The sequence below is a fragment of the Thrips palmi genome, unplaced genomic scaffold (assembly GCF_012932325.1).
Source record: "Thrips palmi isolate BJ-2018 unplaced genomic scaffold, TpBJ-2018v1 HiC_scaffold_5, whole genome shotgun sequence".
Taxonomy (NCBI): domain Eukaryota; kingdom Metazoa; phylum Arthropoda; class Insecta; order Thysanoptera; family Thripidae; genus Thrips; species Thrips palmi.
In genome coordinates, this window is record NW_023144632.1 from 18,068,591 (window position 1) to 18,094,446 (window position 25,856).

The following is a 25,856-nucleotide window of genomic DNA, read 5'->3' on the forward strand; positions in this document are numbered from 1 at the left end:
CCCGCGCTGCCCCGCCCCACCCCGCCCCACCCCGCCCCGCCCCGCCCCGCCCCGCCCCGCCCCGCCCCGCCCCGCCCCGGTCAGGTGCCCGGCTGCCGCGAATTAGGCGCAAATAGGGCAGTGAGGCAACAACTTGAGTGGTGCCGACCACGACTGGAAGCGCTTTCGGGGTCCGTTATCAACACGCGTGGAACAGAGCACGCCACGCCACTGTCTGAAACAGGTCGGGTAGTGCCACGCGCACCCCGCGAAATAGGTGTCCATTCCACTTCGGACCGACGGGGTATGCAAAACCTGTGACCCACACTGAAAAACCAAACGGGGTCTAGACATCACCAACTGATGCGGTCAAAATGGCACCCATTTGACCACACCAGTAGTGTAGTCTAGACCACGTTTGGTTTTTCAGTGCACGACGCTATTACGTTCTTTAACGCCTCCAAATAATCAAGAATCCAAATAATCAAAAAAAAAAAAAAAAAAAACACCCCAAAAATAGGTGAAAATTTGAGATTTTCGGATATTATCCGAGTATCACGCGAGTGCATACTCGATACTCGACCCCCTCGCTCAGGACGATTTCCTGAGTCATCCTGCAAAATGTTTTTGACCAACTCCAGACCATTTCAGATTTTACAGCAATTTGAAATATATTTGTCAACTTGTAAAGTCACTTAGCCAATGGGCATGTTTAGTGGTCATCCCCATCCCAGGCCTGATATATTTTTGGGCCGCCTACAAATTAAATTTGGACTTGGAATAATGCATGCAGGGCCTTTGGCGGCTTTTGGAGAGTGAAATCTAGTGAACCATTTTACTCGAACTTTTTTCCGTACAATTATCCCTAAAATGCAAAAGTAACACAGTAGGACAACACACTGGGAATTGGGTGCGGAGACACTGTTGCTGGCACTGCGGACGTGCCTAGCACGTCTGCCTCCGAACAACATTCCTCGGGACAGTCGCTCCGACTCGTACTCCTGTTAGCGCGAGAGAGACAGGGCGACGGCGCTGTTCGGAGACAGCCTGCAGCAGACTGATTCCGAGAGTCGTTTCCGTCGCTCTGTCTCTCTCGCACCTGTGCGGGACGCCCCACGAGTGCGAGAGAGACAGAGCGACGAAAGCGACTCCCGGAGTCGGCCTGCAGGTGCCGGCGGCCGCCATGAAGGGTGGCCGGCCGCACATCTCGTTTGAATAAAAAGCGTTGATGCATAGTAACGCGCTGGAGGTACACTACGCGGTGGCGTCCGGCGGTCCGGCAGGGCCCGTTGCCGCGTGACCCACATCACGGCCTGGATGGCCCGGACGGCCTACTTCCATTATGCGTGCCAACGCCCCACGCCCACGCACTGTGAAACCAAGTGAGGAGAACTTCACTCTTGAAACGCGGCGGTGTGGAATTTGCGGTCGTATCCGCTCAATTGGAAGCGCGGAGTTTGCAGTGTCCACACTTCAAATGTGGAGTGCTCCACGTTTGCGCCATGCCGAGAAACAAGGGCCTCGGTGAGCCACTCCACGCTAAAGGTGTGGTGTGTAGCGTCCAAGTGTGGAGAATTTCTCCGCACCTGAAAGTGTGACATTCTGCAAAAGACTTGGTTTGACAGTGCGTTCCCGCCATGGTCCGGTCCAGGGTCCACGTCTGCTTCGGATCTTCGGATCAAGAGGCTGCCGTCGGGGTGGTGCGGCCGTATTCGTAACGCCGTATTCGTAACTTAGGGGTGCGGGGCGGGGCGGGGCGTGGCGGGCACGACCGGGCCACTTGGCTTGTTTGTGCATGTCCGCCCTGCCCCGCCCGCCATGCCCGCCGCTCCGGCCCGGCCCTAGAGTACTTCCGGAAGACGGCCCCCGCTTGCTGTGTACTTATTTCCCTCAGCATTTTCCAGTGGTCCTGCCTGGACGGACTGGACGGACTGGACGGAGGGTTTCCCTCTCCGCCATCCCCCGGGGGGTGACAAAAGCAGGATGCGATGTTGTTGTTGCTGCTGCCGTTGGTTGATGTCATCATCGCCGTCGACGTGCTGCAGCGACGCGATGCGCGCCCCCCTCGTGGCCGTGGCCCCCGTCCATGAGTGAGGAATGCTTTTCGTTGTCCGAGCTGGCGCGGCGGGCGCGGCTGGCGCGCGGTGGACGTGCCCTCCGGCAGACCGATTCCGAGAGTCGCCTTCGTCTCTCTCGCACCTTGCGGAAGGCGCCGCGAGTGCGGAGAGAGACAGAGCGACGAAGGCGACTCTCGGAATCGGTCTGCGGACGCGTGCCACCCCTTTCGCCCCACTGCACCGCCTCGTCCTCTCCAACCCCACCCCTTCCACCTTCGCCTCGCCCTCCCGACCCCTCCCCCTTCCACTGCCCCGCCACTTTGACAAATCTGCAGTGTTTTTCCACGCTTCTAAATGTTTGTACAGGGACTCATAAAGCTACTGCCTCGGCACCTGTCAGTGTCGGCGTCGGCCTCCCGCTGGCCCTGCCCGCCCTGCCCGCCCTGCCCGCCCCGCCCGCCCCGCCGGCCCCGCCCGCCCCCTGCCGGCTCGAGGGCGGTGTGCTAACAAATTGACTTCGGGGCGCCCGGCCGAGCGGGCGAGGTCGTGAGCGTGGACGCGAGCGTGGCCGTGTGCGCGAGCGTCGTAGCATGGCCGCGCGCGTGGCTACGAGCGCGAGCGTGGCCACGAACCTGGCTGCTGGCTACGGGCGTGGGTGCGAGCGTGGCCCCGGCCCGCGAGCGTGGCGTCGGTCGTGGCAGTGAGCGCGGCTGCGAGGGTCCGCGAGCGTGGTGTCAGGCGTGGCTGCATGCACTGAAAAAAGTTGTCGTAATTTTACGACATATTTGGCGATGAATGCTTCATAAATTTATGAATGGCTCGTTTCATGCTCACTACGAAAAAATCATAAATGAACAATTATGAACCTTTCATATTTTGGTTGAAAAATGTGCCTGAAAATGCCCGAAAGGTATTCAGATTTTACGAATCATTCATGAAATAATGAACCATTCATCGTTCAATTGTTCCTAAATTTACGATTTTTTAATGGGAAAATAGTGTACAAGAATGGCTCATAAAAAACTTTATGGAACATTCATAAATTTATGAATGATTCGTAAAATTATGAATTATTCATACAACATTATGAAACATTCGTAAAATTACGAATGGCTCGTGATGCTGTCACGTAAAAATTGGGGAATGAATCATTCGTTTTTGGGTGTTTATGAATTATTCATTTTTCGAATGAAGCATTCATAAAATAATGAGTGTTTCATAAAAATAATGAATCATTCGTCGTGAAATTATTCGTAAAATTATGAATTTAATGTGGGAAAATACTATACAAGAATGGTTCGTAATATTACGACTTTTTTTCTCACAGTGTGCGCTTTACACGGGCGTGGTCGCGAGCGTCGATGCGAGCGTGGCAGTGTGGGCGCGGCTGTCAGCGTAACAGCGAGCGTGATCGCGGGCATGGCCGTGGCGTGAGCGTGCACAGAGAGCGCTACCCGCGGAGCCCCGAGGCGGGTCCGCCGCGGTCCGGCGTCCACCCCTCCGCCGCCGCTGGCGTCGGTGGCCCGACTCGGTCCCGACGGGGAGGGCCGGACCGCGCTCGAAGCGGTAAGCAGTATTCGGGGCGTAAAACCAGGAAACTCGTTTTTGCACAGGGAGGGGGGGGGGTAGTTTGTCGCGGTTTGCCGCGCGGGGATTCAGAACGGCACTCTTCTTGCCTACGCCTGCGCTGTGCTGCCGATAGGGCACGATAACCTCGTTGGGTGCGGACCGCAGTTTGGAAAGGGGAGGGGGGGGGATTGGTGCGTGCAGCGCCCAGGTGACGACAAACTCCCCTCCGTGGCACCTCCAGTCCGCCCAGACACGCCGCCCATCTGTCACGACGGCGTAAGTCGCCGCGTGCGAGGGCTACCGCCTTGGCTACCGCCTTGGCTACTGCCGGCCCTGCCGCGCGGAGGGGCGGCGCTGCTGCACTGTCAAGCCGAGTGTGGTGGACCACACTTCCTTGAGAGGAGTACTCCACGCTAAGACCTGTGGAGTTTGCACACTGCACACTTCGAGTGTGGAGTAGCTCACAGAGTTCTTAATCTGTGGGCGGTGCGAACGCGGAGACCTCCACACTCGACTCCACCGTGCAGACAGCAAACTCTGCAAATGCCACACCTCCTCATTTCCAGTTTCCAGTGTGGCGTTCTCCGCACTGGTTTCACAGTGTGCTGCAGGCCGAGGGGCGGCGGCTGCGGGAAACAATAAACTTGAAGACGTCCTACCGGGATCGCCCCCGCCGCTCTTTTCCCCAGCCGTAGGCATATTCCAACTTTGGAAAATAGAATCACGTGAAAAATTTGCATTAAGACGAACGAGGGGTTTGAGGACTCAGAAGAGAACAACTCTTTTTTTCCGATACTAGTAATGCCCGCGTAGCAGAAACTCGCCGCCCTCCGTCGGCCAACAGAGCCGTGCCATGTGGCCGTGCCATGCGACCGTGCCCTACCACGCGCGGCGCTGCGAGCGGTTTGGCTAGCAACGGGAATCCAACAGGCCGCGGTCGGGCGGCGGAGTGTATATGTGGCTCTGGTTCTGTGGGTCTGTGTGCGTGTAACTGTGTGAGTCAGGGTAAAATTAAAATGGTTAGAAGTGGCACCAGTTTGGGGTGAGATGCCGTTGCCGGCGCGCCGGCTGCGTACTGCTGTTCCTGGTCGCGGCGTGTGTACGTGTTTGTGTGTGTGTCCGTGTGTGTGTGTGTGTGCGTGCGTGTGTGCGCGCGTTTGCGAGTGTGGGTGTGTGTCGGTGTGCGCGTGCGTGGCCCCAGCGAGCCGCGTCCATATGGTCCTCCTCCCATTGAGGCAGCTGTTTACATACCTCCTTCTTCTCGGCCTCCTCCCCCTCGCGGCCCGTAGGCCCGTCCCACGGTCCCGCGGCGCAGAAGGGCGGGGTGGGGCGGGGCGGGGTGGGGTGGGGCGGGGTGGGGTGGGGCGGGGTGGGGCCGGGTGGGGTGGGTGGCTGTCGGGGGCATTCCTCGACGCCTCGGCCATGGCACGCCACAGCCCCGGCAAGGTAAAAAGCGGTGTCGTTCGCCTTTTTGGGAGGCAAAAACTGGGCGGCGCGCCGACGACGCGGTCCTGAGCGACGCGGGGCGAGGCGCGGCGCGGCGGGGCGCGGCCGAACGGGTGAGGCATTGGGCCCCTCTCGGCAGGGAAAGATTACAGTGACAACACATTAGTCCTAATTTTGTGGATGTCGGTGCAATTAGCCGGGGACGAATCGGCACCAGGTGGGGCGGGGCGGGGCGGCGCCGTGCGGTCGGAAGGGAGTGGTAATTAGACGCATCAGGTGAGGCTCGGCCCATTGCCCGGACGCTGCCGCGCCGCCACGCCCCGCTGTGCTTCCGTCCCTTCGCAGCCATTCCCCTCCCGGTGCGGTCGCGCACGGAGTCGAGATCGTGTTGGCGCAGGGCGCCATGCCATGAGGCCACATGACAGCGCCGCTGTCGTGGTGCACGGCGCCGAGGTCATGCACGCGTGCATGCGTCGACGCCGAGGTCATGCGCGGCGCCTAGGTCATGCCGAGGTCATGCACAGCGCTGAGGTCAAACATGGCGGCGAGGTCATCGCCGGCGTGAAGCTCGGCGCCGAGGTCATCGCCGAGGTCAAGCACGGCGCCGAGGTCATCGCCGAGGTCAACACGGCGCCGAGGTCATCGCCGAGGTCAAGCACGGCGCTGAGGTCAAGCACGGCACCAAGGTCATCACCGAGGCCATGCCCGATTCCGAGGCCATCGCCGAGGTTACACTCGGCGCGGAGGTAATGCATGGCGGCAAGTTCATGCACGGTTCATCGGTGCAGAGTCATCGAGCAGATGCTGACCATCAGGGTGTCCATCGCCATGAAGGCGCCCATCGCTGAGTGGCATGGTGGACTCCCAGAGACTCCAGGTAGTGCAACGAGAGAAGACGCGTAACGACCCCCTTTCCAGCGCGCGACTGGCTATCGCAGCATGGCTTCGTCGAGCGCGTGGCGGACCCATGCAAGGGCACTGCAAGGGCCGGCAGAGGGCGCGGCCGCCTCGCAAACGAGTCGCTCTGTCTCTCTCGCACCCTTAGGGACGCCCCATGAGTGCGAGAGAGACAGAGCGACGAAAACGTTTCTCCCGGAACCAGTCTGCAGTGTTGTCCTGTGGCCAACTAGTTCCGTACGAAAAGTCAAGAGGTCTTGTGCCTCAATGCACCCACTCTGGAGTATGAAGCTAAGGTCGAGCGCTGGCCGGGCCCGCCGGACCAAATGGCCGCGCCGCACCCCGAGCGGTACGGTGCCCGTCGCGGTGCCCGTCGTCAAGATGTCCCGTCAAAGGCAGGAGGAGAAATGACCATTCGGCTGAATCAAAGCGGAAGATGGGCAAAAGAGGACCAGGTCCTGACATTGCATCTCCAAACACACGGGGCGTCGTCGGACGACGCTGGCCGTGGCGCAACGCCAGCCGCGTCTATCTGTCTGTCTGCCTCTCGTCCTTTGATGGTACCAGTGTACCAGTCACCTGTATCCACTGAAAAAAGTTGTCGTAATTTTACGACATATTTGGCGATGAATGCTTCATAAATTTATGAATGGCTCGTTTCATGCTCACTACGAAAAAATCATAAATGAACAATTATGAACCTTTCATATTTTGGTTGAAAAATGTGCCTGAAAATGCCCGAAAGGTATTCAGATTTTACGAATCATTCATGAAATAATGAACCATTCATCGTTCAATTGTTCCTAAATTTACGATTTTTTAATGGGAAAATAGTGTACAAGAATGGCTCATAAAAAACTTTATGGAACATTCATAAATTTATGAATGATTCGTAAAATTATGAATTATTCATACAACATTATGAAACATTCGTAAAATTACGAATGGCTCGTGATGCTGTCACGTAAAAATTGGGGAATGAATCATTCGTTTTTGGGTGTTTATGAATTATTCATTTTTCGAATGAAGCATTCATAAAATAATGAGTGTTTCATAAAAATAATGAATCATTCGTCGTGAAATTATTCGTAAAATTATGAATTTAATGTGGGAAAATACTATACAAGAATGGTTCGTAATATTACGACTTTTTTTCTCACAGTGTCCCAGGGTCTTTTTCACCGCTCTGCCTCTCTCGCACTCGTGCGCGTCCTGTATAGGTGCGAGGGAGACTCTGGAGCAGTCTGCTTTACTCATTCGTAGTTACAACAGTGGCCGCGACGCAAGGGGAAGCGCGCTGAGCTTTGCCTTCGAACCCCTACACTGTAGGGGTAGGTTGGGGAAGAAAAATACAGGGTAAGAAAAGTACACCCCCCTTGTAGCCTACTATTCCAGTACATGACATCCATTTAACAGTGTTTTCACACTCAGGTTTCCATGTTTAGTTGAAATCACTGGTCGACGGATGGCTAAAAGTCAAGACATGCACTGAGAAAACCTTACAAACTATTTTGGGCCTTACTAAGAAAATTAGTTTGTATAACAAAGTATTTTCAGCATACATAAGCTTACAAAGAAAATACTTCGTAATTTACAAACCATTTCTTCGTATAACAAAGTATATTAGTTTGTTATATGTATGCTCAAAATACTTCGTAAGGTTTTAAGAGTGTGAGCTCCACAAGGGTTGTACTTTTCTTACCCTGTACTTTTCTTCCCCAACCTACCCCTATCACCACGACTTCCGGAAGAATCGACGGTAGACCAAGCTAGACTGATTCCGTGAGACGTTTTCGCCGCTCTGTCTCTCTCGCACTCATTGGGGCGCAACGAGTAGGCGCGAGAGAGACAGAGCGACGAAAACGACTCTCGGAATCATACTGCAGATCGCTAATCACTCCGTACTCGAAGCGCTTGCGTGTGCGTGAGGCGCTAACAGTGGCGCTGCTGGGCGCTGCGCGAAAGACGCGGCTGCTGAAAGGTGCGAGGGAGGCGCACCCTCGCCTCGGCTCACCTCGGTGGGGGTAGCGACTGCTAGCGCGGCGGGGTGCTGCGGGGGGCGTGGGCGCGCCCGCGCCGCGCCCGCGCCCGCGCCGCCGCCAGCAGCCAGTCTCCGACCAGCCTCGACGCGGAGCGCACGCTCGCCGCCCTACGCCCCGCCTCGCTTCGCGCTCGTCGTCCTCGTCGTCGTGGTCCTCGCGTCGCGACCTCGCGCTCGGCGGCCCGGCTCCGTTCCGGCTGGGCCCGGCGCCGCGCCTCCCTCTCGTCCCGCCGTGACGGGAACAGTGTCGTGACGGTGACAGTGCCGTGACGTCGACAGTGTTGTGACGGTGTCAAGTCCGTGACGGTGACAGTGTTGTGACGGTGACAAGTCCGTGACGGTGCCTAAACCGTGACGCTGTCAAGGCCACCATTACGGTGTCGAGGCCTAGACGGTGACAGTGTTGTGACGGCGTCAACGCCGTGGCAACGCCGTGACAACGCCGTGACAACGCCGTGACAACGCCGTGACAACGACCTGACTCAAGAGATTGCATCGCCACTGGATTAATTTGAGGCGCCGCCTGCCGCTCCGAGCCGTCCTCGCGGCGACAGACAGTGCGTGAGTGTTAGTGCGTGTGTGTGAGAGAGAGATAGAAAGAGAGCGTGTGTGTGCGCGCTCGCGCTAGTGCCAGTGAGCGCGTCCATGGTCCCTGCGGCGGCGCCCGGCCCTCGACGGCGCCCCGGGCCTCCAGGAAGACAACGTTGAAGAAGGTCGCCATGCTGTCGTCGTGCACGGTCACGCGGACCGGGTCCGTCATGACGGCGCTCTGGATGTGCGTCCTGGTCATCGCCACGCTCAACGCCAAAGGTGAGTCACCACACCGTCAGCTAGACGCCACCAGCGACGCGGCCGTCAGCGACAAACCGCCAGCAGCCTGTTTCCGTGAGTCGTACTCGTCGCTCTGTCTCTCTCGCACCTGCACGGGACGCACCGTGAGTGCGAGAGAGACAGAGCGACGAAAACTTCTCGCGGAATCAGTCTGCAGAGTACGCAGCCACAGGTCGCCGCCAAGGACGCGACCCCGCGGTGCGCTCTGTCTGACCTTCGCCTGCTGGCTGGTATTCCAAACAGTGCCTTCGTCGCTCTCGGTCTCTCTCGCACTCATTGGACGTCCCGTAGGCGTGCGAGAGAGACAGAGCGACAATGTCCTGTCCGCCTATGGTCCACTGAGAATCCAAACGCTATGAGTATAGCGTCAATTGGTGCAATACAAAAGCATTGCACATGAAGTGCAATACCTCCCCAATCCCATGCATTATCATAGGGCATTTTCGGGATGCATTGCACGTAAGGTGCAATATGGCCAATCGCATTGCACGTATGGTGCGATATCTCAGCTGTATTGCACCATACGTGCTATACTCATAGCGTTAGGAATCTCAGTGTCAGCGAGCCCACCACCACACTGGCATGGCGTCGCATGACGTCATCGGGAAGGAAGCGCAAGGCCCGTGCCGATCGGCTGCATTTCCATCCCTCGCAACTGTTTCGCGTTTCCCAGGCTGCAGGCTGCAGACGGGTCCCGAGCTGCAAAACCGATTCCGAGAGTGCTCTCCGTCGCGCCGTCTCTGTCGCACCCATAAGGGACGCTCCATGACTGCGACAGAGACAGAGCGACGAAAACGACTCTCGGAATCAGCCCACTGCGGCTTCTTCGCTCTGTGTCTCTCGCTAGAGTCTCGTTCAAAGAGAGGGATGTTACGCTGCAGTCGAGCGATTCAGAAGAGCGGTTTGTCGCTCTGTCTCTCTCGCACCCTTACGGAGAGCTCCATGAGTGCGAGAGAGACAGAGCGACGAAACGACTCATCGCTCGGCAGGCTGATTGAAAGGCATTGCTTGCGTCACTGTCTCTCCCTGTCTCTCCCGCTCACCTGCGCCTGCGGGACGTCCCATGAGTGCGAGAGAGACAGAGCGGCGAAAGCAGAGCCGAGCCAACCAACCAGCAGTTCGCGGACCTGTCTATAGTCTGTCCGCGGACGGGCCAGCAGACTGATTCCGGGAGCCGTTTTCGTCGCCCTGTCTCCCTCGCACTCATGGGTCGTCCCTTTTAGGTGCGAGAGAGACAGTGACCGCGGACCGCGGTGCTGTCCCGTCCGAACAGCCAAGCCCTTGGGCCGCGGCGACCTCACCGAGGGAGACTACGCTAAAATAGCGGAATGAGTGGAATGAGGTAGGGAAGGAGGGCCCAACTCGGACGACTCGGATCAGTAGACTGATTCCGAGTGGAGTGTATCTCTCTCGCACTCATGGGGCGCTCCGTGCGGGTGCGAGAGAGGCAGGCCGATGGCTGCACTGTGCGGAATCAGTCTGCTGTGGTCGCCTTTGCCACCGAAACACGGCTGCTGGGCTGCTGGACTGCCGTCTGATTCCGTGCACTGCTTTCGTCGCTCCTGTCTCTCTCGCACTCATGGGGTATGCCGTTAGGGTGCGAGAGAGACGAGCGAAAAAACATTTTTCGGAATCAGACGGCTGGGGCTGCCCACCCGAGCTGCGCTCTGATTGGCTCGGCCAGCTCGTCGCCCGCCTGTCACTGCCGGTGCCTCGGCTTGGCTCCCTGTGCTCTGCAGCGCGCTAGCAGACGGACCACGCTTCAGACAGACTGCTATAGCAACGGAGAGTCGCTTTCGTCGCGCTGCCTCTTCCGCTCGCATGGAGCGGCCCCTAACGGGTGCGTGAGGGACAGAGCGACGAGAACGACTCTCGGAATCAGTCTTTCTGCGAGAGGCGCGCTGTGCGACTGGTCCTCGGTCCGCTGGACATTCTGTTCCAGGTCCCTTTGCTCTGCAAGACTGATCCCGAGTCGTTCTTGCCTATTTTTCTGTCTCGCTCACCTATACGGGGCGCCCCATCAGTGCGAGAGAGACCGAGCGACGAAAATGACTCTCGGAATCAGTCTGCTGGACGCTGGATATCGCGAGAGCGACTGATGAGGCTGATGAGAGCCGGGCCCGGGCGTGGCCAGCAAGCCATGTCGTCTAACTTGCAAGCGTGGATCAGCCCTCACCTCCCCCTCCCCCTTCCCCTCCCCTCCCCCTCCCCTCCCCTCCCCCTCCCCTCCCCTCCCCTCCCCCTTCCCTCCCCCTCCCAACTACCCTCTCTTTCCACACCTTTCACACGGAAGACAGACAAAAATTCGCACGTAGGCAGCCAAGTTTACCCCCTCCTCGAACCCGTCTTTGGAGCCGCCTGCTGGAAGCAGCGTGCACCTGCCCGATGAAGGCCTCTGGTGGGTAGGTTGGCATGTTCGGCGGGTCTGGAGCTTCCGTTCCGTTTTGGTATTTCGCGGCCTGACGGGGCGAGGCGGGGTGCGGCGGGGTATGGCGGGGCGCGGCGGGGTATGGCGGGGTGCGGCGGGGTACGGCGGGGTATGGCGGGGTACGGCGGGGTATGGCGGGGTGTGGCGGGGTATGGCGGGGTACGGCGGGGTGCGGCGGGGTGTGGCGGGGTATGGCGGGGTGTGGCGGGGTGTGGCGGGGTGCGGCGGGTGCGGCGGGTGCGGCGGGGTGCGGCGCGCACAGCGACTGCGGCGGCGGCTTCGCCGACTTGCTCCTGCGAGCCCTGCCAGCCCTGCATTCCAGTCAGTCCTTGGCAGTATATTTGGATTTCCAGTGTTGTGATCCCCCCGCGGCCGCTCCCTCCCGGGACTGCAGGCCGGGACTGCGAGGCAAGGCGTGGGCCGGCCCGGCCTGGGGAAGCACGCCGCCGTACCGTACGTGGGGCCGTGGTGGAGCTCGGCGCGCCGCGGACTGAGGGTCGTTCTCGCTCCGTCTCTCTCGCACGCACGGCGCGCCCCACCAGTGCGAGAGAGAGGGCGACGAAAGCGACTCTCGGAGAGCAAAATCAACTAAGACGGACCACTTCTTCCGGTGACCCTCTCCGATTTGCCTGATTTTTTGTAGGCTTAATAACTCACTAAAGGAGAGTCTAAAGCCAAAATATTAGGTCCCGCGAAAATTTATTACCCGAGATATGGCCAACTTTTGTTTAACTTTTGGAGAAAAAACACGAATTTGGGTATTTTTGACTAATTTTACAATTTTCACAGTAGAGGGCTAAAATTTGGTCACTTTATGTAAAATTGGCCAAGGAACAAGAATATGACCTCAGATTTGACCTCCGACGAATACCTGAAGAGTAAACCCCCCAAAACATCCTAAAAACATATAAAAAAAACAGTTTTTTCTTGGGGTTTCCGGGAAAAATATGTGGACAAAAATTGCTGATGATCTTATCTTGTAGAAAATGACGCGATGAATCGAATGAGACCACGCGCAGATTTTTATGCCAAACCGTTTAGGAGATATAGCGGTTCAAAGTATGAAAATTTTGCCATTTATTTTTCAAAATATGCAGGTTTTGAGCATAGTTTGACGTTTTTTGCCTCCTTGGTGCGTGTGGGTGTTCTTATCTTGTGGAAAAAGACGCGCTGAATCGAATGAAACCACGCACAGAGTTGTATCTCAAACCGTTTAGGAGATATAGCGATTCAAAGTATGGGCACTGTAGTCCGCCCGCCCAACAGGCGTGTTTGGCGGCTCTGCCTTGTCGGGTGTTTGTAGGAGCTCTCCCGTGCCCATACTTTAAACCACTATATCTCCTAAACGGTTTGAGATACAACTCTATGCGTGGTCGCATTCGATTCAGCGCGTCTTTTTCCACAAGATAAGAACGCCTACACGCACCAAGGAGGCAAAAACGTCAAACAATGCTCAAAACCTGCATTTTTTTAACAAATAAATGGCAAAATTTTCATATTTTGAACCGCTATATCTCCTAAACGGTTTGACATAAAAATCTGCGCGTGGTCTCATTCGATTCATCGCGTCATTTTCTACAAGATACGATCATCAGAAATTTTTGTCCACATATTTTTCCCAGAAACCCCAAGAAAAAACTGTTTTTTTATGTGTTTTTAGGATGTTTTGGGGGGTTTACTCTTCAGGTATTCGTCGGAGGTCAAATCTGAGGTCATATTCTTGTTCCTTGGCCAATTTTACATAAAGTGACCAAATTTTAGCCCTCTACTATGAAAAGTGTAAAATTAGTCCAAAATACCCAAATTTGTGTTTTTCCTCCAAAAGTTAAACTAAAGTTGGCCATATCTCGGGCAATAAATTTTTGCGAGACCTAATATTTTGGCTTTAGACTCTCCTTTAGTGAGTTATTAAGCCTACAAAAAATCAGGCAAATCGGAGAGGGTCACCGGAAGAAGTGGTCCGTCTTAGTTGATTTTGCTCGGAGCCAGTCCGCTGCTCAGCTCGCCCAGCCGGCATCCGAAAATGCCGCGCGCGGTCGGAGATGCTGCTCTGATTCCCCGGCACTGCAAGGGCGCCGGCGAAACACGGACAAACTCCATGCTTTCGCCACACTGTAAAGAATTCTCCAGTGGAATCTGACGCCCCCCCCCCCCGCGTTGGAAAGGGGTGGGGGGAAGCAGTAATACCATTTTGCCCGGGTGGTATTCTAATGCCGGGGAAAATGGATGAGAAAGAGTGTGCGAGGGGGGGGGGCGTCGAAGGGTGTGGTCGCGGCGCGGCCGAGCGGCCGACACACGCCATGTACAGTCACGGACGGAAGGACACGCTCCCCTGATGAGCCGGCGGGGCGGCCCCGGTGGCCACTGCACTGTCGGGGGGACTGTACCGACGGCAGGGAAGCCCTGGACAAATTGCAGGCCGCGTAATTTAGAGAAAAAGGCGAAAGTAAAAGCGCGCGCGCCTCTGTGTACGTGTGGTGTGTGCGTGTGTGTGCGCTTGTCTGTCTGTTTGCTTGTCTGTCTGTCTGCTTATCTGTCTGTCTGCTTATCTGTCTGTCTGCTTGTCTGTCCGTCCGTCCGCCCGTCCGTCTGTCTGTCTGCTTGTCTGTCCGTCTGCTTGTCTGTCTGTCTGTCTGTCTGTCTGTCTGTCTGTCTGTCTGTCTCTCTCTCTCTCTCTCTCCCTCTCTCTCTCGCTGTCTCTCTCTCTCTCTCTCTCTGTCTCTCTCTCTCTCTCTCTCTGTCTCTCTCTCTCTCTCTCTCTCTCTCTCTCTCTCTCTCTCTCTCTCTCTCTCTCTCTCTCTCTCTCTCTCTCTCTCTCTCTGTGTTTATGCGTTGTCGCTTGTCTCGCACACGGGACGCCCCATGAGTGCGATCAGTGCGACCTTGAGAGGAAATGAGACTGAGCGACGACGCCACTGTTGGGAACCAGACTGCATCTTGGCTGCGGCTGCAGTTTGTACGTGGCATCTCTTTGCCTTGCGGTGAGCGGCCAGTGGCACTGGCCGGGGCTCCAAACTCTCTCAGGCCTGGCCACATGCCTCACCGCACTGTCACCAAGAGTCCTGTCGAGGGGCGATTCTCCCGGATTCTCCACACTTGGACGTGTGGAGTTTGCCGTCTCACGCGAAGTGCCAAATCTGCCCTTCCAAGTGCATCATCATCATCATCATCATCATCATCATAATCATCAGCGCTGTTAGGCCCGGGGACTGAAAATTCCGCACCTCCGCATTTCGAGTGAGGCGTTCTCCGCGCTTGGTTTCACAGTGCAGGCCTCTCCATATGCCGCTCCGGGCTTCTGCAGGTCGTCTCGCCAACTTTGAGCCCAGCCCTGCGGCGGTCCTCCGCGGGCCGCGCCTCTCTGAGGCCCGGCGTCATTAACATCAAGACCATTATTTGATTGTTTTCCGCTCCACTGCCTCGGTCGCCCTCACCGTGTTCTGCGTGGTCTGCGTTCCAGCGGCGGGGCGGGGTGGGGTGGGGCGGGGCGGGGCGGGGCGTGGCGTGGCGGGGTGGGGTGGGGTGGGGCGGGGCGGGGCGGGGCGGGGCGTGGGCGGGTCGGGTGAGGCGAGGCAGGGCGGGGCGAGGCGGGGCGGGACGCGTCTGGCGGGCACCTCCAAGCCAGGCTGGCCCTACTGCTACTCACTGCAGTGTACGCGGCACGCACCACGCGCGCAGCACACTGCAAGGGGTCACGGACAGCCGGCGGCGATGGCGTCACGGCGGCCCACCCCTACTTCGCCTACTTCTCCAACAAGCCCAGCAGGCTGAGAGCGGCTTTCGTCGCTCTGTCTCTCTCGCTCCCATACGGACGCCCCATGAGTGCGAGAGGGACAGAGCGACGAAAGCGACTCTCGGCATCAGCCTCTGCCTCTGCCACCACGACTTAGCCCTCCCCTTTCCCGCCCTGGTGGCATGGCCGGGCTGGGCCCTGTCCCGGGGCGCTGGGGGCGCTGGGGGCTGCGGCGCGTCTCTGCGGCCACCGAGTGGCACCCAGCTGCCTGGGGGACACACTGCCAAACCGAGTGTGGAGAAGTCAACACTGGGGATGCGGAGGTGAGAAATTGGCAGTCGCCGCACTTGGAAGTGCGGGGTGTTAGGGAGTTCTCCACGTCTTCGCCATGTCAAGGTCAAGTGTAGGGGTGGGGGCTCTGGGAGCAACTCTCAGATACGTTGTTCTGTCCGATGATCACACACTTGAGCGGTCATCTGACATAACAACGTAGGTATGTTCATAGGGACCTTACGCTGTTATGTCTGATAGCTACAGACTTAAAGTGCGATGATTGCAAACCCCACACGTCAAAGTGGGCCGACTTACTCCGCACCAGGAAGTCTGGAGGTCTCCACACGTGGTTTGAAACAGTGCCCCATGTACTGGGACGCAGCCGTGTTTTACATTGGACCTGTTCGAAAATATAATGTTCTGTATTTCGGTGTGCAAATGTGAATTTTTAAAATTTTCAATGGATTGCAAGTGCGTTGTGCATGCAATTTCGTTTGACTAGCGGAACACACACAATGAATGACACAATGAATGACACAATGAATGACACAATGAATGACACAATAAAGTCGGAGGTCTTTGGAACGTTCCGCACTGAGAATGAAAGAGTCATGATCATGACTAAAATTTTGGGCGAGGAATTCTTTATCACCCAAATTTGACCCTTCCTCACCCAAATTTGGGCGAGGAAACAATCGCTCACCCAAATTTGGGTGATAAAGTATACCTCGCCCAAAATTGGGATTGATCATGACTTTTTCATTCTCAGTGCGAAATTTTTCTAATGAATTCCACTGATTTTGAAGAAATTGGACTGAAATTGGACTTGTTGGTGCGCTGCTCTTGGCCCTTCCCCCGAGGCGTGCGTCGTGCCAATTAGCACCTCCCCTCCCTTTCCCCTCGGCCCAACTCATCCCCCACGTTGTTTTCCTCTTTTTCTTCTCCCTTTTCAATTTTTTTTGTTTAGATTCTGTTGTTTTTTGTTTTTTTTTTTTTTAAGAAAAAAAAGAGGAAAAATCGTTATGGATTGGCGGCGTGCCTGTGTGCCTTTCTCCAATATCGCTTCTGAGTTGGCGGCGCGTGCTCCAAGATGCTGCCACCTCTCCCCCCCCCTCCCCCTTCCACTGACGCGGCGCGCAGCGCGTGGCCACACGCCATACTTCACCCCTTTCAATTTTTTGTCCTTTCACTGAGGCCTTGAGCCTCGAGCGCGCACACTCCCTCACACTTACGCACACACGCACTACATGGAGTTCTTTGCCGCGCTGACTGACTTACATACAGCACCGCACCTCGAAAAATCTCTCGTCATACGGATCTTCCTCACTCTGTGTGTGTGCGTGTGGGGGGGGGGGGGGGGGGGGTACTGTGAGTACTTTGTGTACACTGTATTAAATTAATTTGTGGTTTACGAGGGTACCTTACCTCCGTCAAAAATGTTGCCGACGAGACTTTGGTTAAATTATTAAGATATTTCGGAAATTTACGAACATCTTTCGTAGTTTTTTGGATTACTTACGCATTGAGAAAACCTTACAAACCATATTTCTGCGCATGCATAACTATGAATAATAAATGCGTCCTCATGCATTTAAAAAGTCCATATGAATTCAGTGTGCAAGACAAATCTGTCAACATACGTCAATCGGATGGGACGTTGAAAAGTTCGATTCTGAGTCATACGAAATTCCTTAATAGTCAGGGCTGTAAGCGACAGATTTGGCTTAAACCTTGCACTTTCTGACCCCGGTCTGGCGCTTTGCACGAGTGTTACAAAGTAAAGCAGCTTGTTATAACAAAGTACTTTGAGCATACATAAGCTCACAAAGAAAGTACTTCGTAATTTACGAACTATTTCTTCGTATAACAACGCATATTAGTTTGTACTATGTATGTCCAAAATACTTCGTAAGGTTTTAAGCGTGCGTGAATCTATGACGAATGTTCGCGGATTTATTGACGTAAGGTACTGAGAATCTTCGTGAATGGAGGTTCCTAACTTCAACATTTTCGCAGAGTACCTTCGTTAACTCTCTCGTAAATTCCTTTCGTAATTCCCTCGTAAATTCCTTTTTAAATTCCCTCGTAAATTCACTAGATTTTTATTCTGTTTCACGGTGTATGTGTGTGGGAAGCGCCACAGATTGCGTGTGCGGCGGGGCGTACACGGGTTGGCCGACATTATATCGGCCTGATGATGACTTTTAATGGGACGGCTCTCCCGAGAGTGGACGTCGCGCGCAGTGGTGGTGGTGGCGGTGGCCGGCGAGAAAGGAGGTCTGAAACGTGGAGGGGGAAGGGCGGGGAGGGAGAAGGGAGGGGAGGGGGAAGGGGGAGAGGGGGGGGAGGGCGAGGGGAGAGGTTGATATGAAGCGAAACAGCGTGTCCAGTTCGATATTGGGTGGCTGTCAGTTTCCGACAAACAAAGCTGCATTGCATATTTGTGCCCCATCTCGATGACGGGCAGGAGCTTCGCACTTGGAAACACCCTCCCGGCGCACTTTGGAAACACGACGACGGCGATGCCACGCCACTCGAAGCCCTCTCAACTTCTTCTCAACGTACTGACTGGGCAGAATGGTGAGGAATGAGAATTGAAATGTTATCCGCGACTGGACAGGGATCCGCAGCTGGACTCGTTCAAGGGGAAAGCCAAATTTGTACACCAAAATTCATCAGATAAGTAAAATTCACTGCAATTTATCAAAATTCATCGAAATTCGACTGAAATTCATCGAAACACGACTGAAATTCATCGAAATACGACTGAAATTCGTCGAAATACGACTGAAATTCATCGAAATTTGACTTAAATTCATCACAATTTGACCGAAATTTATTGGATTTGAACACTGAAATTCACAGTGATTTTCCCTTGGACTCGTTGCAGGAATGTGACAATCCTGTTGAAACGAATGAGACGAAATTCCACGCTCCTCTGAACATCGTGTCATATTCGTTTGAAAGTAAATCAGCCATAAATTAGCTTATTCATATTCATACGAATGTGACGCAATGATCAAATGCTCAATCATTATCATCGAGGATGGGCCTATCTTTTCTTTGAAAGCTCGACGTATCCCAGCAGAGCAGGCGTATCTGTGGAGCGTCCGCAAGAAAAGGCGGAACTACTTTTCTTTGTCAGGCCTAAAATTGTTTGTGAGGTCTTTGAGAGTGCGGCGAAGCCTCTATGCATCCAGACTTTTTCACCTCCCGCTGCTCTTTGTCTAGTTGAACGACATCCCCACGGCACACTGTGCACAGTGCGCCAACCCCATCTTGCAGCCTCCCTGGGGAAGGAAGGTTGGGTTGCTGTTACGCAGTAACAGTCTCTCGATCGGCGCTCCGAGAAACGTTTGAAAAGGTGATCGCGTATCGGCTTGCCATCATTGGCATCCTCTCTCTCTCTCTCTCTCTCTCTCTCTCTCTCTCTCTCCCCTTGCGTCGCCGTCGCTTTGAGCGTGGCGAGGCCGTCGCGTCGCTGCTCAAACGATATGGATTACATCGTTACGCCTCTGTCTGTGTGTGTGAGATAGATAGATAGATAGAGAGAGAGAGAGAGAGAGAGAGAGAGGGCGAGAGAGAAAGAGAGAGACAGAGAGACAGAGAGACAGAGAGAGAGAGAGAGAGAGAGAGAGAGAGAGAGAGAGAGAGAGAGAGAGAGAGAGAGAGAGAGAGAGCGTGCGTGGGTGTGGCTGGCTGGAACATGACACGCCAGGACCGCTACATCCTCCCGGAATAATTGGCTGGCGCTGCTACGCTACTAATAAACCCCGGAGCCATGGGCGTGGCGGCGTGGCGCGGCGGCTCTTCACTGCAAAGACAGTGTCACACGAGGGGCGTCCCGCTGTAAGATTTTGCGTTCAATGATTGGGGTAAATGTTGCTGGGAGTGTGCCAGAATGTGCAAGATTTCTGGCGTCTTTCGTCACCCATTGTCGACGGGTGTCCCACTGTAAGATTTGGTGTACAAAACCTTGAACAGCCGACTCTTTTCAGGGGGTCTCAATGTCTGAGTACTAACTGCGCCCGTTCCGGTCAATATAAAGGTTCGATCCCTTTGGAAGGTGCGGGTTCCAGCGCATCTCGGGGACTGTTTGCCACACTCATAATGTCACAAAGAATAAGCCTGCATAGCAAAGGCTCGCCGGCCCGTCTACTTTGACTGAACCAACTATACTAATAAAGTCAATAGTCTTTCTGAGAGTGAGCGTTCCTTACGACCATCACGCCGGTTTGTCGTCGCGTCCGCCTAATAGACTACCCCCCCCCCCCAAACACACACACAGTCTCTCTCTCTCTCTCTCTCTCTCTCTCTCTAACGCGCCTCTCCTCTCCCTCGCGCCCTTTGGCTGTTTAGTCCGGGATTCGAGCGGATCGCCAATATGTGCGCTCCTGCTTGCAATGACAGCGCGGAGCCTCCCCCCCCCCCTCTCCTCTTCCCTCGCCCCCTCCGCCCCTCTCTCGTCCTCTCCCTCTCCACTCAGGTAAAGTCACTTTTTGCAGATACAGTAATTCGTTCTTAGTACAAGAACCGCAACCCTTTTTTGAAAGGGTAGCAAAGCATAGACGTTTACAACAGTCCCACGCTAGAAAAGCGAGGAAAATGCCAAAAAGATCAAGAAATCCAAGCAATGCTAGTAGGAGGCGCCCAGGAACAAGAGACCTCAGGGGTCCCTTGATTTCTGTGCAACGTGTTGGGAGGAGCTGATGACAAAAGTCAAGGGCTTGCGCTGATCCCCGCCTGAGGCAGCCTAAGGCCATCCTGGTCGGCCAGGCCGACCACGGGCCGGTCCCGCAGCCCGGCCTGGGGCTCCGTCACGAAAAGTGAGAGGCGAAACCGGGACGAAAATCAAGAGATGACGGGGCAAGCAGCTATAAACCTGCGAGATGGCCAAGAGCTCTTTTGGAATACCCTATCAAGTATGCCGGAAATAGGCGGCTCACGGAAAAAAAGGATTAGTTGTGACAACTAACATGTTAGTTGGAATGCTTCCAAGGAAGATTTTAGTTGCTGCGACTAAAAGTTTGCTGCAGGAGCAATAATATTAGTTTAACCAACTAACAAATTAAAGTTGGTACAAGGATAAAGTTTATTGTGCCTACAATATGTTAGTTGTGATGACTAACACGAGCGTCACGAGAGAAAAGAAACATCGCACAAGAAAAACCTTTAGCGGGTATCGATCGCGGAGCCTGTGATCTGAGAGCTGCTGAGGCTATCCACTGCGCTGTGGTGAGCTGATAGCGGGAGAATGCCCAATGACGCTGATACAGCAAACTGACCCATGCTCGGACAAGCGACGATTAAATCATCGCCCGAAAGTCGGGTCTGCTAAGAATGTCCGCAGCGCAGTGGGCAGCGTGTCTGATTGACAAGCGACAGGTCCCGTGTTCGATTCCCGCCCCAGATTTTTTCTGTACGTGGTTTGTTTTCTTCACTGACGCTCGTGTTAATCCTCACAACTAACATAGTGTTGGCATAATCAACTTTATCCTTGAGCCAACTGTAGTTTTTTAGTCGTTTCAACTAATAAATTCGTTCGAGCAGCAAACTTTTAGTCGTGAAAACTAAAATCTTCTTTGGGCGCTTTTCAACTAACATGTTAGTTGTCACAACTAATCCTTTTTTTCCGTGGCTGAACTGAAATGATTCCGCGAGTCGTTTTCAGCTCTCTCTCTCTCTCTCTCTCTCTCTCTCTCTCTCTCTCTCTCTCTCTCGCGCCGAACGGTACGGTCCATGGGTGGGAGAAAGACGGAGCGACGAAAACGACTCTCGGAATCAGTCTGCTGGTGTCGCCAAGTCAGACAAACACCGGGACGGCTGAGTGCGGAACGTCGTGCGCCCCTACAGTGCTCTACGCTGCGCTGCAGGCCTCGCTACCCCGCTCAGCGCGCGGGCGTGGCTGGCACGCCCGCTGTAATGACACGCGAAAGTGATATAGTAATGCCCTTTTTCTTATTTTAGTTCCGCCTTTTTTCTCCCACTCTTTTTTTTCTCTCCCTGCTCTTCATCCATCTCACGCGTTCCCCCCTGCGGGATGCCGTGGCGTGCCGTGGAGTGCCTTGCCACGGCATGTCTTGCCCTGCCGAGCCGCGCCCCAGCCGCGCCCCTCCGTTTGGATCATCCGGGCGAAACACCGACCCGCCCGGGAGGGAGATCTCCTTACTGTACGTGCGTTCGGCGAAATAACGCCCCGATCGCCACGATCCGTTTATCTCATCCTTATGGCACCGCGTGGAAACGAACAAGTCCTAGACAAGGGGGGTCCGCCACGCTGGCCGATATTATGCACGCATACACACTGGTAGAACTAAAGCGTAACACTTTGCTTGAGTCAAGCATAGAGTTAGGCTTGAAGACGTTACGCTTCAAATCAAGCATACTCTCGAAAATTCCCCATGCACTTAGGTAGGTGGAATCTTGGCGGATGAGCCTGTTACGCTTGATTTCAAGCGTAAACTGATTACGCTTGATTTCAAGCGTAAACTGATTACGCTTGATTTCAAGCGTAAACTGATTACGCTTGATTTCAAGCGTACGCTTGATTTTTTAACCATTATTAACCGTTTTTAACCATAGTAATATACTTTACTTGAATGTTAGTAAATTTACTTATCGAAAGTCAATTATCTTGATCCAAGGAATGGCTTTTGTGGGTGCAGTTCACCACATTCCTTTGTGCGCCCCGAACGGGGCAGGGCTGCGTGAAAAGTCTGGCGGCGAAAGCGGGAGGCTGCGAGCCACTCCACTGTTAGCCTCATCGATTATGCAGCCCTACTGCCACAGCGGTGCAGGCAGCCACAGGCAGCCGCAGCCCCGCTGATCGCTTTTATGACAGCGCGCCAAAACTTAATTTCGGCGCGGGAGACCGGCGCAAGCCTGGTTCAGCCGCACACGCTTAAACCGTTTACAAAGTGTTTCAAGCACACGTCAGGTGTAAATGGCTTTGTAATTCAAAGAATTAGTTTTGATACTTTGCTGTCACAAGCTATTTTGTTTGTGGGACCTAAAAAAAAAAAGTTTGTAAGGTTTTGAGAGGGCACTGCTACACACTAAAATGTTAAGTACAATTTTGTACGGGACATCATAGTTTTTTGTGCAGACGAAATTTTCGTACAATTTTCGTATGAAAAACTGAACATTTTTCGCCATTTTCGTACAAAATTGTACAAAATTTTGTACGAATTTGAACGAAAAGTTCGTGTGCACAAAAAACTGTGATGTCTCGTACAAAATTTGTACAAAAGCATTTAGTGTGTAAGCGGCTAAATCTGGTATTTGCAGTCCAGCCCTCGACAAGGACATCATTGTGAACAACTTATGTACTGCTACACACTAAATTCTTATGGACTTTTTAAATGCATAAGGACGCATTTTTTATGCATAGTTATGCATGCGCAGAAACGTCCTTAAGATATGTAAAAAATTATGCATCACTGTGTACTTTTTATGCGTCTTCCTGCATAAAATGTACACAGTGATGCATAATATTATACATAACATATGGACGTTTCTGCGCATGCATAACTATGCATAAAAATGTCCATAAGAATTTAGTGTGTAAAGTGAAATCGGCCAAAGACGAAGAGCTCCATGTCGTTGAAAGTGAGGAAGGAAGGCTTTATGCAAACCGGAACACCTTTGCCGCTCGGCGGGGCGCGCCGCGCGCTCGGAAAGCCCTTCGAGACGCACCGGAACGCCCCGGGCGGCCAGGTTGGGTTAATGAGCTAGTTTTGCAATTCACCGCCGCCTTAATTGCAGCCCCTACTTGGCCCTCGTCGGCGTTTTAAGAAGCAGTTCAACTCATTCAAAGGGCGGTGGGCTGGGAGCCATGCCAGTGGCGTGCGCAGACATTTTGTGAAAAAAAGGAGGGAAGGGGGCGGGAGGGTCAAGCCACGCTTTTCGCCTGCCTTCAGGTGGAATGCACAGTGGGCCAGAAGACAAGCGCCGGCGGCGAAAACTCTACACACGTTTTCAGCTCCAGAGTCGCTAAACAGGACTTGACCGAGCGTCGTGTGACCGCACCAATGAATTGCTGGTTCGGACAGCAATCCATTGGTGAGGTCACACGTCCGGTTCGAGTCCTATTTTGCGACTCTGGAGGGCAGTCCTTAATTTTGACCGCCTCCATCGGTCTTCTGGCCCACTTTTGAGGCTGACCCGCCATTGGCGTCCCGTTCACGTGGCTGTCTTGCGACAAAAGGGAAGCAAGGCTCCCGATACTCGAAATATACTTTTTCATAACTTTCTTGGTAAGGCCCAAAATAGTTGGCAACGTGATGCAGAGGTGCGCGCCGGCCCGAAGGACGCAATCACACCCTTAGTGCTTTCCCACTCCGAGGCATTTTGACATGGCAGGCCCCGCCTGCTGTGTTGCGCAGGCCCCGATGGGGAGCAAAGGAAACAGGGACAAACGAGAGAGGTTAGGGAAGCGAGAGGCACCGGAATGGTGCCACCACCCGTCCGCCCCATGCGCGGTGGCGTTTTGAAGCGGGTGGCCTCGCGCTCCAAACATAACCAATTATTTTGAGCATGTGTGAGGTACAGACTATTTAGTTTGCCATGAATCTTTGTGAACACTCATCTGTCGCGTAGACGATAAAATAGCGTCAACCTGCAGGTTGATTCTCTAACAGAGCCCCATTGCCTCTTTAAAAGAGACAACCATCGCCTCTTTAAAAGAGACAACCATTGCCTCTTTAAAAGAGAGAACCATCGCCTCTTTAAAAGAGACAACCATCGCCTCTTTAAAAGAGACAACCATTGCCTCTTGAAAAGAGACAACCATTGACTCTTGAAAACAGACAACCGTTTTCACTCTTCAATTTGCAGAGTGAGTACGGAAAATTAGTTCGTGCGCAGCTTTTGCCTCTTTAGCTTGCCCACTTTGTTACTTGGCTGAATTTCCGTAGAAAAGGGAATCCGTATCGAGGACTCGAAATGAGAAGTCGATCACGGTGGGATGAGCGGGGCCAGCCGATACCGCACCGCGGCGCTCGCTACCCCTTCCAGCGTGCTTCCAGCGTGCTTCCAGTGTGCTTCCATAGAAAAGGGAATCCGTATCGAGGACTCGAAATGAGAAGTCGATCACGGTGGGATGAGCGGGGCCAGCCGATACCGCACCGCGGCGCTCGCTACCCCTTCCAGCGTGCTTCCAGTGTGCTTCCAGCGTGCTTCCATAGAAAAGGGAATCCGTATCGAGGACTCGAAATGAGAAGTCGATCACGGTGGGATGAGCGGGGCCAGCCGATACCGCACCGCGGCGCTCGCTACCCCTTCCAGCGTGCTTCCAGCGTGCTTCCAGTGTGCTTCCATAGAAAAGGGAATCCGTATCGAGGACTCGAAATGAGAAGTCGATCACGGTGGGATGAGCGGGGCCAGCCGATACCGCACCGCGGCGCTCGCTACCCCTTCCAGCGTGCTTCCAGTGTGCTTCCAGCGTGCTTCCATAGAAAAGGGAATCCGTATCGAGGACTCGAAATGAGAAGTCGATCACGGTGGGATGAGCGGGGCCAGCCGATACCGCACCGCGGCGCTCGCTACCCCTTCCAGCGTGCTTCCAGTGTGCTTCCAGCGTGCTTCCATAGAAAAGGGAATCCGTATCGAGGACTCGAAATGAGAAGTCGATCACGGTGGGATGAGCGGGGCCAGCCGATACCGCACCGCGGCGCTCGCTACCCCTTCCAGCGTGCTTCCAGCGTGCTTCCAGCGTGCTTCCATAGAAAAGGGAATCCGTATCGAGGACTCGAAATGAGAAGTCGATCACGGTGGGATGAGCGGGGCCAGCCGATACCGCACCGCGGCGCTCGCTACCCCTTCCAGCGTGCTTCCAGCGTGCTTCCAGCGTGCTTCCAGCGTGCTTCCATAGAAAAGGGAATCCGTATCGAGGACTCGAAATGAGAAGTCGATCACGGTGGGATGAGCGGGGCCAGCCGATACCGCACCGCGGCGCTCGCTACCCCTTCCAGCGTGCTTCCAGCGTGCTTCCAGTGTGCTCCCGTAGCCCACGGCCGGACGGCCCCGCAAAATAGGCAATCTGGGCAACATTGTCCCCAGAAACCCCGGCGCCTGGAATCAGGCACGTTCCTCCGTATCCGCTTCAATTCCGCTTCAATCACAGCCTCGCAGCGCAAGGCCAGCGGACTGATTCCGAGAGTCGCTTTCGTCGGTCTGTCTCTCTCGCTCTCGTGGGGCGTCCCGTACAGGCGCGAGAGAGACAGAGCGACGTAAAGCACTTTCGGAATCAGTCTGCGGGGTAGCGCGACGCAGTGCCCCGGCCTCCACCTCCGCTGGCGGCCTGACGCGGGCTTTAAGCCGACCGGTACACTGCTGGCTGGTTCCGAAGTTCGGAATCCGAACCCTGCTTCGTCGCTCTGTCTCTCTCGCCCCCTACGCACCGCCCCATTGGTGCGAGGGAGTCAGAAGCACCGCTCGGAATCGCTCTGCTGGTTGACTCGTGTAAATCTTGTCAGAATGTCAGAAACCTGTCTGAAAACCTGATCAAAATTCGCGCACCTCTGAAAGCTGAAAGCATCTCCTGACATTCCGTAGAACTCAAACCATCAGTATCAGAGTAATTTTTCAGAATTTCAGCTTTCA

General features: G+C 54.5%; 1 protein-coding gene across 1 annotated transcript in view; it reads left to right on the plus strand.

Annotated features, from left to right (window-relative positions):
* The first annotated feature begins 8,177 nt into the window (after positions 1 to 8,177).
* LOC117651094 overlaps positions 8,178 to 25,856 on the plus strand; it is a 159,747-nt gene continuing 142,068 nt past the window's right edge. The window contains exon 1 of the mRNA XM_034394849.1: positions 8,178 to 8,799. Coding sequence (XP_034250740.1) covers positions 8,709 to 8,799 — 91 coding nt within the window. The 5' untranslated portion in view covers positions 8,178 to 8,708. The remainder of the gene's footprint in view (positions 8,800 to 25,856) is intronic.